The 17,377-nt window shown below is 44.5% G+C and overlaps 1 protein-coding gene across 3 annotated transcripts in view; it reads right to left on the bottom strand.

Moving 5' to 3' along the window:
- Positions 1–17,377, bottom strand: part of TMEM63B (transmembrane protein 63B) — a 77,327-nt gene that overhangs the window by 9,499 nt on the left and 50,451 nt on the right. For all 3 annotated transcript variants that reach the window (XM_033144543.1, XM_033144541.1, XM_033144542.1), the window contains 14 exons: positions 16,324–16,361; positions 15,529–15,671; positions 13,075–13,126; positions 12,772–12,880; positions 11,345–11,415; positions 10,089–10,169; positions 8,762–8,885; positions 7,253–7,386; positions 6,223–6,360; positions 5,786–5,939; positions 3,574–3,680; positions 2,705–2,791; positions 1,331–1,396; positions 573–735 (listed from right to left, as the gene is read on the bottom strand). In XM_033144543.1, the coding sequence (XP_033000434.1) occupies positions 573–735; positions 1,331–1,396; positions 2,705–2,791; positions 3,574–3,680; positions 5,786–5,939; positions 6,223–6,360; positions 7,253–7,386; positions 8,762–8,885; positions 10,089–10,169; positions 11,345–11,415; positions 12,772–12,880; positions 13,075–13,126; positions 15,529–15,671; positions 16,324–16,361 (1,467 nt within the window). The remainder of the gene's footprint in view (positions 1–572; positions 736–1,330; positions 1,397–2,704; positions 2,792–3,573; positions 3,681–5,785; positions 5,940–6,222; positions 6,361–7,252; positions 7,387–8,761; positions 8,886–10,088; positions 10,170–11,344; positions 11,416–12,771; positions 12,881–13,074; positions 13,127–15,528; positions 15,672–16,323; positions 16,362–17,377) is intronic.

Here is a 17,377-nt window from a genome sequence, read left to right as displayed (position 1 = left end):
GTTTATGAATAAAATAATTTCAAGCATCTAGGAGCTCAACAGAAGGATCAACAGGATATAATTTGGGTTGCAACATTTAATACGTTAGTTCATTAAGATTAACTGAGGGGAGGGGGAGACCTTTTGAATAGAAAAGTTATCCCTGATTAAGCAGGCAGGTTAAAATAAAACTCTCTCACACGCAGCAAAAATGTCTCCCCTAAGATAATGCTATGACACATGAATATATAATCTAAAATAAAAAAGGATGCTTGTAGTTCCAGAACCAATTTTTAAAAATCCGTATGCAAATTTGATTAATTGATTAATCGACCAAAGAGCATGTAATAAATTTAATATTTATTTGACAGGTTGACAGCCCTAGATATGATTTTTGGGGGGGGTCTTATCTCCATGTTGTTGTTTTTTTTAACACTACAAGGCAAAAGAACCTCCCAAATTGTCTTCAAAGCACCACTGTTTTGAAACCTTTAGACAATCATGTCTGTGGGTTGCTCCAGGCAGCAGTCAAACATCCCCTTATGACGTCTGGTTCCAGTTTTGACCAACTCTTGCTGGCATGAGCCACGTACCCGTTTGACATTCTTGCGTTCAGCAGCTGAGCGGGCAAGGCAGAGGCGAATCATGTACATCAGGAGGCCGGGGATGCGCAGCAAGTCCATGGCATTCCCAATGAAGGCAGAGGCAATAACATAGTTCACAAAGAAGGCCCCGTTGTCTGGCAAGAACACACACCTGGGAAAGAGAAAGGAGAGCAATACAAAAAAGCTGCCCAACCAGGAAAGCAAATGGAATGTTGCGTGGGGATTAACAGAATGGAAGATGGGTAGTAAATTTTGGGTCAGACGTGGATATACCGATGCCCTTGACTACTTCGTCTGAGTCATTTCCTCCTTGTGTAGGATGTCCCCACTGCCTGAACCACCAATTAGGGGCTATTAGCTGCCTAACACACCTGTGACTCCTACATCCACCTGTGTTAACATGTTGGTTCACATACAGTGGTTTCCCTTTATTCCCCAACCCTGGTAGGTGTGTCTCTGTTAGCATGGTCTCTGTGTCCCACCTTCACAAAGAAAATAAAGCTTTGTCTTATTCGCAGCCTACACAGTAGGTAATTTAAGGAAATATGGCAACTAGGAGCATCGAAGGATAAGTTTTTGACAGCATATGGCAGATGCTTAAATGGCTTGATGTTATCGGACGATGGCATACCAAGGGAAGCAGGAAGTGGTGGGAGGATAAGATTGTGAGAAGCAGTGATTTGCGCCACAGCAGGCATGGCACCAAACCACGCACTTCCCTCCTCTCGTTTTAAGGCTTTACTTACTCAAATCTCACAGCAGCCTCTGCCAGGAACTTTTTGTCAAACAACCAGCGGAAAAATACATCCAGACTAGAAAGTGAAGCACACAAAGTAATTATTACCAAGAGGCACTTGGGATGCAACTGCAGTGTCAGCATACATCTATTTGCTATGCTGGGTCAAGGCCCCAGTCCATCTAAGGCCAGCCCTCTGTCTCAGACCATGACCAAGAAAAAACTAGGCCACATTAAACAACCGAACCCTGTTTCTTATTGTGGATTCTTTCTCTCCCTCCTCAGATAAGTCCCTGACACCACACTGGCATTATATTTATATAGGGATCACTTTAAAAGCATTGATTTAAAAGAGAGCAATAGCGGAATAAAAGATGCTTCCATTCTTTTAGGCCAAGGATGGGGGAATGGAACCATTATTGATTTATTTTTGCATTTACTGGATCTTATTACTAATGCAGTTCTAGAGGAGGTTACATTTATATAAGCAAATCTGCCTATACAATACAGCCACTTACAAATTTTATTATTATTATAATTAATCCTATTTGTTTTACCTTAGTGTGGAGATATATATATATATACACACACACATACACACTTTCCATTCACAAGATCCCACAAGTAGGCCATTCAATATTAGAGATTGGGAACTGAAGCTGAGAAAGCAGTCCTCATTCAAGGTAATATTCAGCACAATTCTCTACGTACTCCACTGCATTCATTGGAGCTTACTCCAAGGTGAGTAGGCCCAGGACTTTAGTCTTACTATCCCAATGACTGAAGCCAAGCTTTTCACTTCAGCTCCAATTTTAACAGACCTTGAGCTAATTTGAATCTTATACACACTGAATGTGTATAAGGTTATTGTGATGTCCTGCCATGCATCCTCTCTTTCTCAATTAAAAATAAAAACAACAAAGAAGAGACTGCATGGACACTTGAGAATTGAAAATACACGGTGCAGAGATGTGTGCATGCTGATTTGACATTCAGCCTCACTGCTCTGATGTACAACAGCCAGAGCCAGTCCAGCCATTAGGCAGGGTGAGGCTGTTGCCTCAGGTGGCTGAAGACCCCAGGTGGCACGCTTGCGGATGCCCTGCCAGCCCCACCACCACAGCCAACAGCAGAGAAGCGCTGCTACCATCCGCACCAATTTTGGGCAAGATCACATCTAATTAGGGTGAGATTTCAGCATTGGTGCTGTTTCATGGCAGGGAGGCGATTTTGGCAATTGCTCCTTTGCCCTGCAGCACTCTCTACTCCAGAGAGACACAGGAGAAAGGGGGAAATGGTGAAAGTTGCCACCACCATTGGAAAGAATAGATATTTTGGATCCATCCCAGATATGTTCTCTTCTACCCAGCAACCTTTCTTTTACCTGCTCAAGCCCAGCGAAGGCAGCAGCAATACCATGAAGATGAGGAAAGTGTAGCACTTGTGCATGGTTGTCCTGTTCTCTCCAGACCTAGTGGCAAAGATAAATTATTATTACTACTACTATTAGTTATTATATGTGATAGTTGCTTTTCTGGAAGCATGACCCAAAGCTGTTTACATTAAAACAAATAAGAACAACCAAGTTACCTAAAAAGACAGCTTAACAATTAAAAGGCAGAACCAACAAATCCTGCCCCACTAAAGGAGGCCACAAATGCCACCCTTCAAAAACACCATCCAAAAACCCAGGAAAAGAGAAAAACCCTTGCCTGGTGTCTAAAAAAAGATACTGAAGGTGTCAGGGATGCCTCCCTGGGGAGGGCATTCCACAAGCAAGGGGGCCACCACCGAAAAGGCTAGTTCTTGTGCTGCTACCTTCCTGAGGTACAGATTTAAGATATGCATAACATAACATGTGAATAAGGACTGGCAAAGCCTCCTTGATTTAATATTTTTAAATGTATGTGCCATATTTCCATCCAATAATGGCTCTCAAGGTAGTTTGCAATATACTGTTAGATTAATACTGTAGAACTCCAAGAATAAAATACATATCAGAAAAGAACACTAGTTGCAAAAAACAAGAATTTGGAACATATTTTTTTTTGGCATTTTATTATTTTCCTCAGTAGGGATTCATGGGATTTGAAGAAGCATGAAGTTTTTTCCTAAAGTTTCCTAAAAGAAGAAACATGAAGTCCATAGAAATCAAATCCTAGTGCAGTGCAGGTGGGCCTGAGGGAGATATTCCAAGCAGAGATTCTGAGTAGTTCAGCTCTTAGGCAGGCAGAGACAATTTCCCCATCTTACCTGGTCCAGTGGGCTTCAAAGAATGCTGAATAGTACACAATTGTGGGAAGCAGAGCAGAGAAGGCCCATAGCAGCAGGGTGGGGAAGAACTGGGTGATGATGGGATTCTGGAAAGAGAAAGAAAAAGAAACCATCAGTCACTTGCTCTGAATAATATATACTGTAGCAACCAAGAATACCAAGTTGGCTGGGTTGGTTGTATGTTATCATAACATGTTATCATAACATGTGTATGTGTGTGAAATATATAATTCCAACATTGATATTATACCATGGTAGTCTAGTCGTAGCTGCCAGCACTGTGTTTCTCACACCTCTTGAATTCAAAGTTTACTCTGCTTTCTGTCCCCCATACAACACAGCTTGAACAATCAATTCTGTAGGTAAGCATGCAAAGATATTTGCACACAACTGTGTGTATTGCATGCCACTGCAGGCCAGGATTTGTGGTTTGGGATACATGTGAAATAGCGTAAGAGATCTTTGAGCTCCTCCTAAAACCAGGCACAGGAAAAGAGAATAGGAACAAAGCAGCAGCTTTTTCTGAACTCTGTTCCGAATTAGAATGGGAGGAGAATGGGTGAGGCTGCAGTGATCCCCACAAACTCAAAGCACATCAGTGAAAGATTCCTCTGCCAGGTGAATTAACACCACTTGAAACACCAGGAGTATTCAATGCACCCAGGATGTTCTCTTGGCAAAGATGAAAGCACTTACTAGTTCATGCCCCAGAACCATGTCTGACTAAAATTGTAAAGGTAAAGGTACCCCTGACCGTTAGGTCCAGTTGCAGAGGACTCTGGAGTTGCGCGCTCATCTCGCTCTATAGGCCGAGGGAGCCGCCGTTTGTCCGCAGACAGCTTCCGGGTCATGTGGCCAGCATGACTAAGCCGCTTCTGGCGAACCAGAGCAGCGCACGGAAATGCCATTTACCTTCCCGCCAGAGTGGTACCTATTTATCTACTTGCACTTTGACGTGCTTTCGAACTGCTAGGTGGACAGGAGCTGGTACCCAACAATGGGAGCTCACCCCATCACGGGGATTTGAAATGCCGACCTTCCGATCGACAAGCCCTAGGCTCTATGGTTTAGACCACAGCACCACCCATGTCCCTCTGAATTAGTCCACCCCATATTTTAAGAACCGGTATACTAACAGATAAGCCAAGTTTATAAAAATATTCATTATCTTGAAAGCAGAAGGATTCTTTTTATCTAATTCAAGTATTGCAGACTCAGTACAAGTCAGTTCAGATCTCCCACAAACTACTTGAGGAGAAACTTGTAGTTATTTTTATTTAATGGGCCTCAGTACTGTAAATGCATGGTTGTATTTAACTTGGAGAAATTGGCTGGCAGAATTCCTAAGGCCAGTTTAATTAATTTAAATTTCAACAAATGACTGGCAACATCGCACAGGGGAGTGCCATTGAAGAACACACACACACACACACACAGCTGGATCTGTTTAGTTATATAAGCTGATTTAGCTGGCAACTGGTTGGTAACTTGTCATTTGCTGTTGAGCATGAATGCACACACACTCCATTTAAATACCACTGGTCTTGCTAGATTGGTTTGAGTTAATAATTTCCCTTTCATTTGTGCAAACGTAATTAGACAAACTCAATTTAAAAGTAGTTGTTTCTAAACACTGACCACCAGTGGAATTACATCTTTGAGATCCAACAGATAGCACCATCATTTGAGCCAGATGTTATATGGTCCTACAGTCCCATAATACATGGACCTCAGAGGCTGCTACCAGCAAGCTGATGGCTCCTCAAGTCAAGCTATCACAATTACATCAAGGAATGTAATTATAGCACTTAAAATTATACAGGGAACCAGAAGGAATGAACTTAAGTTTCAAAAAGACATAGTACCATGAATTTTTATTCACAAGTTAAAAAGATGTACTTGTTCTATGTTATCAAAGGTGTGCTCTCTCTCTCTCTCTTTCACACACACACACTCATAATTTCTCCTTGCAACCTCACTGACAGCATGAGGACATAAACAGTGCAGTGATAGCAACATGAATATAATTTGCCCCTGTTCTGTTTCCTCAAAACCACAGAGGGGAGAGCTCATGAGGCTGGGCTTAATCCTACTGAATATGAAGGGAAATAGCCACTTTTCAAAGGCCCCTCCTGTGTCATGGGGTTAAAGAGAGAAGGGAGGTTCCAAATCTCTCGGGTCAAGGTCTTACATTCAAGTACTCAACAGGCTTGGTGACATTGAACTTGTCCATAGTGGTGATGATGATGGCAGGAGTGGTGAGGAAGAAGAGCAGGATGAAGAGCACCACATTGATGATCAGGCAGCGGAACCACCAAATGAAGCCACGAATGGACAGGTGTTCCCTGAAGGAGAGACAAAGCAAAGAACCAAACTTTAAGGGTGGCAGAACCCAACACTGGAGACATTGGACCGGAGGAGCTTTTGGAAAACCTTGTGGCATCCAGTCCTCATGTGGCTGCATCCCCTTTAAAAACACTCTGCTACCAATAGCTACCTTAACAAAAGCCTATGGAGAAGCATCTCTTGCTCTGGCATCCATGCAGTCCAGAAAGAGTCCTGCACAAAGCATGGTGCCAGGATGGCGAATTCCCAGTTTAGGCCACAGAGAGGCACCATTTTGTTTACCAGTAAATGTTCTGAGGGTCAGGCGCATACGAGACTGCCCAGTTGGAGACATGGAGAGACTCGCTGCAGGACGAGGCCTTGGGTTCCCCACGGCACTTGCAGCCCTGGCACTTGCACACGTTGAAGTCCTTAAGGATTCTGGAGGAAGAAGAACATCAGAACGTAAGGGAGGTCTGCTGGATCAGTGGCACAATCTATAGCCCAGAATCCTGTTCTCACAGTGGCCTGTGGGAAACTAGCCAGCAGGACCTGAGCCCAAGAGCAGCCTGCCCAACTGTGATTCCTAGCAAGCGAGATTCAGAGGCATGATAGCTCCGACAAAACATAGCCATTCTGGCAAGAAGAAGAAGAAGAAGAAGAAGAAGAAGAAGAAGAAGGGAGAGATGAAGCTTCCTTGGAGGAGGGCCAGAGGCCTTCTCAAGTCTCTGCAATTTGGCAGTAGCTACTGCCTCACTCAAAGACCCTGATGTTGGGAAAGATGGAGGGCACAAGGAGAAGGGGATGACAGAGGATGAGATGGTTGGACAGTGTTCTAGAAGCGACTAGCATGAGTTTGGCCAAACTGCGGGAGGCAGTGAAAGATAGGCGTGCCTGGCGTGCTCTGGTCCATGGGGTTCAGTCGGACATGACTGAACAACAACAACAACTGCCTCACTCAGCTGCTTTACTAGTCACAACTAAAACTCTGTCTTTGAAGAAGACAGGCAAAAGGGGAACATGATTGGAGTTTTAGAAAATGATAGTTTGTAGCTAGCTAGATCACCTATCTATCTATCTATCTATCTATCTATCTATCTATCTATCTATCTATCTATCTATCTATCATCTATCTATCTATCATCTATCTATCTATCTATCAGCAGTTCTAAGAAACAAACAAACAAAAAACATTGCAGTTTTGAGGTGTTTAAAATCAATACAGTTTCTATCCACCGTCTTGGTTCAAAATGACACCCAAATTGCCTTTTTCTGGGAAATGTCCTCCCCCCCGCCATCAAAATGATTCTTCCCCATCACTCCCGGTACTCACATGGCTGTAATGGCCTCATTGTGGAAAGTGACAAAGGCCATGCCCAACGGCTTCTCGTTCACCTTTTCCTTTTCCTTCTTGTAGTCCTCCTTCAGCTTCTCCTCCAGTTTGGTGTAATACTCCATGGCTTCCACCTAGGCAACCATGCACAAGGTGAGAACACAAGCCCTGCAGCCCCATTGCCACATCAAATGATGGGCTAACATATGGCATGTTAGCCCAACACACAGCGGTACTGAATTACAATTTATACAGGATCAGTTGCTGCCCAGTGAGTGGGAACCAACTGGTCATCTGCTTGATATTTTGGTTTCATGGGCTCTTGTATGATAAAGCACTGGGGTTCAATCTTAACCCCAGCTGCTACCTGGAGCAGTATGGTCATCTGTAGCCCTGCCAAGCATGCTGGATCAGAAGGTAAGGGTGAGGGACAGGCAGAGCACTGTGCCAGCCTGGAAATGGCCCAGCAATTGGACCCAGATTGAACCTAATGTGATGGCTCAGGGTTCAAGGGATCTGAGGCTGACCCAGCTCCTCCCCATGGCCTCAGAATGCCCCATTTCAGGGCTATCCACTGTCCATTCAGCATGTGGAACGCCAAGCTCTGAACTGGAGGAGTGAAGCTGGTGTCGCTCTCTAGGCAGAGGCTGGCAGGGCTGGGGAGAGCAACACTTCTACCCAATCCCCGGCAGCTTGGCAAAAGGGTTTTTTAGTTTGCTATGTTAGTGTAGGGCTAGATGGTAGACCTGAACTAGGAAGAATTGGGTTCATCACCCACTAAGCTCCTTTGTGTGGCTTTGAGCAAGTTCCTCTGTCTAATCTCACCCAGACAGTTGCTGTGAGTATAGAATGGAACAACTGGATGCACATCCTCTTGCATAATAAAAGGGCCACTTGATTATTAGGGCACATCAGTTGAAACTGTGCAGGAAAAGGGCAGCTGAACAGGGCACATGTATTCTGCAGAGGGTTCTCAAGAGATACTATGAAACAGATAAGGGGACAGCAGCCATTACAGAGGGTTGGATCCAAACTTTGCATAGGTGGAACGCTACTGATGGGATTCTCTGCTGGAGGAAGCGTGGAGGACAGAGGTGATTTTAGCTAATTCTCCCCCACCCCCCAAAAAAGCCTCTTGTGACCCACAAAATTGTGATCCTGTGTTGCGGACCCCCCAGAGCAGTGTGGAAGCTGGCACTGGTGGTTGCAGAAAAGCGGCATATATTGACAAAAATGCCTTACTTCCTTCAGCAGGAGCCTCTGCTGAATCTCAGACCCTTCCCTGAAATGGAATGAACAAATTGCGGAAGGGACAATTTGGATTCAACCCAAAGGCCCAAGCTTAGGTGACCACTGGATCCCTAGCACAACTTTCTCTACAAGCATGAGCATCAAAGAGTGCCTTTAATGGTATAAATGGACCTGTGGCCATCAAGAACCCCCCTCCCTCATGCTACTTCCTAGCAGGACCCCTCAGTCCCCTGCATTTCCCTGCTCCCTCCTCTGCACCTCTTCACAGCCTTTGATGGCACAACAGCAGAGATGGCCACAGGGCTTGGGATTGATCATGGAGGGCGTGTTCTCCTTGGACTGCAAGTTGGTGAAGTAGATCTTTCCACGTTCTGCTTTTTTCCTGAAACAGAAGAGTGCAGGGGAAGAGGAAGCTCAGAGAACCTAGCAAGACAAAGCAGGCAAAGTGGGGTGTGAAAGAAAGAAAGAAAGCATGCATTGGGTCTTCTGCACAACTGAGTCCTGCAGCATATTCACTACAATATGCAATTGTAAAATATGCAATTGTAAGACAAACAAAACAGTTACAACCATAAAACAGGTGTAAAAACAGTTTTAAAAAACAGTTCCCTATATAAAACAATACCAACATTCAAAACAACTTGACATATGAAAACAGTTAAAGCAGTTCCATTACAGATGTGGCCCCGGGCAAAGATCTCAACTTAAAAGGTTTGTTGAAAGAGGAAGGTCTTCAGGAAGCACCGAAAAGGTAACAGCTGTTTAACAGGAGGGAATTCCACTCTCCCCAAAACAGGAGTATCTGGATTAAGATACCCAGATACAGGAAAGTGTTTGTGGCACTGGATGAGATGCAACTTCCACCGCTTGCTTTGCCACAGAGTCTCTTTGTTATGGCTAGAAAAGCAGTTCAGCCTTTACTGGCACAAGGCTGGCACAATAAGGCCCTCCTGTCTCATAGGTGGGGTTGCAAGGTCTAGCTGGTAAGATTGAAAAAGATAGGTAAGCAAGCATATGGTCTCACGGTATTTATTTGAAGCATTTGTACCCTGCAGATGATGGTGAAAATAAAAAACTGCCCCTGCCCTCAGACCTATGATCTAAAAAGCATAACACGAAAGGAAAAAGGGAGGAGGAGGGAGGAGGAGGAGAAAAGCAGACTCAGGCACCAGTTCTTAAAAGTTACTGAATTCTTGTAAGCTCAATTGGAAACAGTTCAGGGAAGAGCCATGCAGGTTTCCCCCCTGTCCCATTTTGCCCAAGGGCTACTCCATGCAGAGCTTTACCGAAACTTCATTACTGGATTCTCTGTATGGGATTCAGTCAACGATTTCTAACCTGTAGCCCCTCCCATGCTACCTCTCATCATGTGCTCCCCTGCTTCCTGTTATTTTCAACTTGGCTTCGCCTGACCTCACCTCTGACCTGTACCCTCTCCCACTACTGTTGGGATCCTAGGATTTGTGAACAGCGGTGCTAGAACTGGATGTGGCTTGGTGCTGCATAAGCAACCTCACGGTGGGCCAAACTGCGCATTTCACATCATGTTTAAAAGCCCCCATTCCCTACAAATCCCAGACTGTACCTCTCTGCATCAAGAAACATCAGCCGGGCCACATCATAGCAGGGACGTGCCTCCAGTACCGTGCAGTTGGAGTAGGCTTCCCTGCAGTCGGGGAAAACAACAAGGCAGGAGCTTATTAGAAACCTGCAGGGTCGGCAAAACCTGGTTGAGTTCCTATTCAAGGAAGAGGCTTGAAATGGCACATTTGACTCTGAAAAGGAAGGCTTCTTCAGCTTTTGATTCAGCTGCATGCTGAAGCTCTGTAGGAGCAAGCGGGGGGGGGGGGAGGGGGAGGGACTGAAAGAAATAAGTGCCCGTCATTCCTGTTAAGAAGTGTAACAACCACCTAGGACAGAAGGTTTGGAACTGCAGGCCCAGGAGCCAAATGTGGCCCTCCAAATTCTCTCCAGGTCACACTTCTCCCCACCACTCCCAGGCACATCCCTTCTCCTCAGGTCATCCCCCGCATTGGCCTTGCCATGCACCTTCCATGAATGCTTTTGCCTAGCTGATAATAATGCCTCTTACATTGGAGGATGGTGGACAGAGAGGGGGCATGGGTGTATGTGTAGAAGCCCTGCCCATTTCTAGCATGTGAACCCTGTAAGCTTGCCCAGAAGTGAATGCATCCCCTGTCCTAGGGTGACACCATGTCCATCTAAGGCAGGCATATGCAAACTCGGCCCTCAGATGTTTTGGGACTACAATTCCCATCATCCCTGACCACTGGTCCTGTTAGCTAGGGATGATGGGAGCTGTAGTCCCAAAACATCTGGAGGGCCAAGTTTGAGGAAGCCTGGGCTAGATGGAGAAAGTTCGCCTATGCCTGATCTAAGGCAAGGGTAGACAACATTCCTGCACTACAATTCCCATCAATCCTAGCTAGCAGGAGGAAGGGACAGAGCTCAGTGGCAGAGAATCAGCCTTGCTTGCAGAAAGTACCAGGGTCAATCCTCAACATCTCCAGGAGAAGACTCCCCATCTGAAATCCTGGGAAGCTGCTGCTTGCCAGTGTAGACAATACTGAGCTAGATGTACCAATGGTCTGGCCCAGTATAAAGCAGCTTCCAATGTCCCTATGTTGCTCAAGGAAGATGGGAGCTGCAGCAAACAACAGCTGGAGGGCGCTACATTGGCTAGTCCTGATCTAAGGCATACAAAGGTACTGTGTTGGGCGACAAAGTTATCCAAAGGAAAAATGGCTGATTTATATATTTTTTTTCTTTGTCAGAAGAGGGTCGAGCCAAGAATTAAAGGATCCAGGGAACAAGACTCACTCAAAATGCTTTCTGATCTTTTCAGGTTCGGCATACTTTGAGATTCCGTTAATGAAGAGAGTTCGCTTCACCTGGAGCAGACAAGAAGCAAAGAGAAAGTTAGATCTGAGGTCTTTCACAGTTGAAGCAGGAAATGGAGACTAAGCCCAAGCTAAGTATCAGTTTATGGGATTTATGTGTTGTGGATTTATGTTAAATGTACCCTGCTCTCAAACCAAGTGATATGGGGAAGCAGAAATGGAATATGTCTTATCATTGTTAATAAGCTCTAAGTGGGGTTACCTTTGAAGATCATTTGGAAACTTCAGTCTGTTCGGAATATGGCAGCTAGGCTTTTCATGGGGGTCATACATAGGGCTCGTGGTACTCTCCTTTTTACCAAATACATTGGCTGCCTATCCATTTCCTGGCCTAAATGAATTGGGACACCAGGACTGCCTTTCCCCACATACTCCTGGTCAAGAACTGAGCTCTTCCACAGGGGTCCCTCTCATTTCCCAATCAGCTATCCACAATAATACATTGCTCAATAGGGCCTTTTCTGTGCCACCCTCCCAACCCTTGGAATTCCGTCTCCTGGGAGAGTCATATTACTTCACTGTTTGCATATCAGGGAGGCAGTTAAAACTTTTCTTTGTAACAGTGGATATTTTGGCTGCTTTACGCTTAGTCATAGAATTGTAGAGTTGGAAAGAATTCCGAGGATCATCTAGGCCAACCCCCTGCAATGCAGGAATCTCAACACGCAGCCCCCAATCCAATTTGAAACCATACCAGACCCTGCTTAGCTTTGCAAATGTGCTAGCAGTTTTATTGCTTCGCTGCTAGGAGAGCAATGTTGTTTGTTATTTTACATATTCTGTTACTATTTTTTAATTATATGCCACTCTGATCTCATTAGGAAAAAAGAGTAGAATAGAAGCAATTCTAAATAAATACAAGATTCCTCTTCTTCCTGCTTTCCCCTCTATCTCATTCCTCCACCCACCCACCCCAGTTGAATTTTAGGTTTTAAGTTCCTCAGGCCTGATATCTGAATGTTTTTTATTCCTGATGGCATCATGTAAATAATAAATGACAATAATGTCTGGGTTGGCACCAGGGAGGCAGGAAAGGGGCATACATGGGTGTGTTTGAAGAGAACGGGATCTCATTTAATGGCAAAATAATAACTGAAAGAAGGTCAGAACAATATATATTTTTAATAACCCTAACTATTAGAAAAGGTACTAAAGAAAGCTCCCCAAACTCACATGCCTGAAACCAGTCAACAGATATCACAAATGCAAAAGGAGCATGAAAAAAATGCTTTAAAATCAGAGGAACAGGAAATGCAGATCCCATGACCCGCTGTAGGACATCACCCAAATTAAGGAGGTTGCTTGCTCCAGCTGACCAAGTCTAGCTTGATGCCAGTTTGGACTTACCAAATCATCCTCCTTGTAGCGCATCTTGGAGGTGTGCCGGCGCATGCTGTACACAGTCAGCAACAGGTACAGGAAGGCAAAGGACGTGTGCAGCCATAACAGGTTATTCCTGTCACAAGGGAAAAGAGATGCCCAATACTTATCTCTGCTTGAATGTATCTTCTGCATTTTGGGTCAGCCCATTTATCCCAGTGCTAATCCACAAGCCTCCCAGATAATATTCCCCTTCAATAATATGAATATTTCCTCCTCCTCCTTTTCGGAAAACGCAGCTCCTTGATGGCACCCCGATATCATACTTACCCAGATTTCAAGTTAGCAATAGTTGTTCTCCCAAAGCTGTAGGGGTTGTTCTCTGGCAAGAAAACAAGTAAAGAATAATTAATTGGATGCAATGCAATGAGAAGGCATTAAGTTGCTGGAACAAAATTGCTCTGCTTTTATCAGAGAGACTCAAAGTGGCTTGGATTAGATGATGAGGCAAACAGCCCAATGCCTGCTGTAATGGGAGACTTTGAAATTCTCCATGTTCTTCTGCTGATGCTCAATCTTTCCTCATTTGGTGACTATTCATTTACTTCTGTTTGAGCTGCTCCAGAGATTCAACTTCCAACCTTAACAATTTCATCCAAGTATCTCATGGTTTATTGAAAAGGATGAATACCATGAAAAACTTCAGTGCCATTACTATAAATGTCCCAGGGCTCTGGCAGAATTTAAATGAAATTCATCTCATCCCAAATGTCACTCAGGTCAGAGGGTTAGCCAGGGAATTAGGCCAGATGGCCAATCTATTAAAGTGTACTTAAAGTTTTGTTAATTAATAGTCAATAAACAATAATCAATGTAAAGGGTCAATAATTTCATGTAAGAAAATTGTAAACATTGTAAACTTAAAACAAAATTAAAAATTAAAAAATTCCTTCCAGTAGCACCTTAGAGACCAACTAAGTTTGTTCTTGGTATGAGCTTTCGTGTGCATGCACACTTCTTCAGATACTTAGTGTATGTTTGTCATGACAAGGATAGTTGCAAAAGGTCATGTATTAATTTTATGGTTAAAATCTGAGTTAAGACTTGCCAAAAGTGAAGTAATAAATTTAGGATTGACCTCATCTAATAGAAATCTATGGGTCTTTTTGCTTAGGAATAATTTAGAAATAATAATTTAGTAAGGAGGGGTATTCTTTTATATATTTTAATTTCAAGAAACAACTGGATAGCTTAGATTGTGTGCCAAATTTATAGAGCAGTTAACATGTGATTTTACAAAACTGTATAAAATGATATGATGTTTGAATGTATGAGCATCCTACCAACTGAAGCTCTCTGGCTTGTACCTCCAAGATAGCAGCGACTTATACAAGAGCTGGTAAGACTTGGGAACTTACTGTTGTTTATCTTAGTCTATATTTTATATTTTGAGAATGATGTATTATTAGAGGTATATCTCTATTAAAAACCAGAAAACAAACCCAAACATTATCCTGTGTGGGTTTTTTAAAAATTACTGTAGTACAAAATAAAAAAATGAACCCACCATCAAACTGCATTACTGAGCTTTAGATTGTAAGCTGGTACCTTAAGGCTTCTGAAAGACTGACACCATATGCTGGTAACATTAACAAAGTCTAAATTCAAAACAGCATGGTGTTTGACTAGCTGTCTGGGAGGGAGGATAGACTCTAAGCTGCAATCCTATACATGCTTACCTGAGTGTAAGGCCTGGTGAATGCAACAGGGCTTACTTCTGAGTACATGATTACACTATTTAGTCAAGCCAGTAGTACAACCTTCTGGCAGACAAGCAGAATTGTACAGAAATCCCCCTTATGCAAAACACTGTGCTTTGTCAATTAACCTCTAGATTTCTAGAAAAATATTGGTTCAAAATGGAAGACCAAATGAGGCCTACAGTACATGAAGGAACTTGGTGACAAGAGGGTAGAGTGCTGGTACACTGAAGAGTGGGAAATGGTCTGTCCCTTGCTTCCCTTTAGCCGAGGGCCTAAAGGGGGCAGAGGTCAATTGGGGTCAGGGGAGCCCATCTCTTGGCCCTAATTTCCCACCCATCTTCAGGATTATTTCATCTGCCAGGTGGTCTAAACTCTCTGGAGCTTAAGAGGTCAGTAAATGCGGGAGGGGGCTATTAATTGTGAGGGATGCTATAAGCTTTCATGTGTTTTGTCTGCTTCAATGCTAAAAGGATTCTTGGGGAAGTTTAACCAAGATTGGGAAGAAAGCATTTCCTCCATTCCAAATAATCCCTTGAATGATTCTTTAAGCCGGGAAGATGAGCACAGCCAGGCTGACTGCCAAAAGTCTCCTAATTGGGGGTGAATGGTGCAATTAGGCTAGAAAGATGCATGCTATCGGATGGGCACCCCCTGATCCCAATTTTCCACTTAGAGCTGGGAGGTAAAATATCCTCCTTTTTGGGCTGTACCATCCAGGTTTGGGGAATAGATGTAGAGATTGCAGCTCACTCAGCCCCAAAAGCTCAGCGATGAAGAGATAGAAAGCTCAGGTTGAAATCACTGTTAGTATAGATTATTTCTCTTCATGCTTCCTTTTAGTGCTCCCAAGGGGCCCTCCTGCGTCATGGCGAGCTATTTGAGGTAGAAAGACATGCACCTGTGTCTGAATCACCACTATTCTCTTTAGCCAGCACTAGGATGAGCAGGTCCCTCCCAGCACTGAGTGAGATTGTCTAATTCTTTCCCAGCAGGAATAGTAAGAAGCCGCCTCTCCACTTACCTAGCAGGTCCCCTGAGAAGTTCACTGGCAGAACGATGCCCACAGAGAGGACGCCCACAGCCACCAGCAGGCCAATGATGTGCCGCTGGAAGGAGAGGTAATGGACTGCATCGGCCCCGCACTTCTCCCGGATCTCATCATCCCTGGGAAGGAACAGAAAGGTGGAGAGCTGATGGCTACCTAGAGGAATCGTGGGGGCCAAGTGTGATGCGCAGCCAACATTTCAGAGCAATGAAGTGAGCGCACTGCTGCCCCCACCCACTCCTCTGCCCAAATGCTGTCAAATTTCACTAGCTAGCCTCTATTTCCACCCTTCTGCTTCTAGCTCCCTTGGGTCGCAGAACATTTGTGTTTGGCAGCAGAATTATTATCAGCTCCATTTGCCACCAGTGCTCTCAGTCTATATACTGAGGATTAAGGTGCTGCCGTCTTTAATTAATCCAGGAGAGCCTGAGGACTAAATCTGCTTTCATCTTGAGCAACAGAGGATCCTTATTCTTGACTGGGGACCTTTGGCTCAGGGATGGCCGTCTACATGTTACAGGACTACAGCTTCCATCATTCCATCCCACACTTGCCAGGCTGGCTGCAGCTAAGGGGAGCCGGAGCCCAACAAGCACTGGAGAGCATCAAGTTCCCTATCCCTGCTCTCAATTCCCCTGGTCTAACAATGAATTACGACAGTGATATGACCCTGCAGTGTCAGGTCTTCTGCCATTTTGCTGCTCCTGACAGCTGGTGATAGATACAAGAACAAGAAGGGGGGACCTTCTGCATGGAGATGGGAGAACTTACTTTATCCTGAAGATTGCCGTCAGCCAGGAGCAGAAGCCCTGTGTGGAGACAAAACAAGCCCAAGTTAATCAGAGTTCTTTCGGTTTATCCCACTTTGCTACTTTTTCTTAACTAGTACAGAGCCCCTTACAACCTCAGATCTACCAGCTTCTCCTGCCAAGATGGAAGAACTGAAACGAGGCAACAGCCAGATCAGTTCTAAGACGTGTAAGGTTACAAACAAGCCCACATGTCATTGTAAGTTATGGGGCAGGATCCCAGGCCTCAGGCCTAGTCTTCTTTATCTGCCCCTCAGGACTCTGCCTAGGACGCCCCTTTCTGGCCCTGTTCTGCACCCTTTCCTCAAGTGCTTTTGATGGCTGGAACATGCCTTGTACTGCAACAATGCTTCATGCTTGTCTAGAAAGGAATAGGTGTTTAAGCTCTGAATTTTGTGAGAATGAATGTAGCCTATTGTATAAATCACAGAATCACAGAATTGTTGAGTTGAAAGGGACTACCCGGGTCATCTAGTCCAATCCCCTGCAATACTGGAATATTTTGCCCAAGGTGGGGCTCAAACCCACAACCCTGAGATTAAGAGTATCATGCTTATCAACTGAGCTATCCCAGCTGTAAAAGTCCAACCTACTTTTTGCCTCAGGCCATACCTGCTGGCATGCAATTCCAAGAAGAGCCCTCGGGCTGGGAAATGCCAGCTCTGAATATTGTGTAGGCTCAGACACCTTGCCTTCGTTAGAAGCTGCTTGACAACCTTAGATACTGACTCCTTAAATGTTGGCTGTCCCTGCCCCCCGCCCGCCAACTCTACAATTCTATGAAATAACACATCACACTAACTGTGCAGCACATTGCAACATCCATTTTTGTTAATCAAATTACAGCCACAGAGGGTGCTACTCCTGCTGCAAATGTTACATCTTCCCTCATGAGTCCCAACTGGAGTGGAAATTGCCCCTCCTATGTGGCTTGTCATGCACATGTCATGCCCCAATAACATTAGGGGGCTTTGCTCACACTAATCCCCACTCTCGATCATCACTGTGCACATTGA

The sequence above is a fragment of the Lacerta agilis genome, chromosome 3, assembly GCF_009819535.1.
Source record: "Lacerta agilis isolate rLacAgi1 chromosome 3, rLacAgi1.pri, whole genome shotgun sequence".
In the NCBI taxonomy this organism is placed as follows: domain Eukaryota; kingdom Metazoa; phylum Chordata; class Lepidosauria; order Squamata; family Lacertidae; genus Lacerta; species Lacerta agilis.
This window is presented reverse-complemented; position numbering and strand designations above follow the sequence as displayed.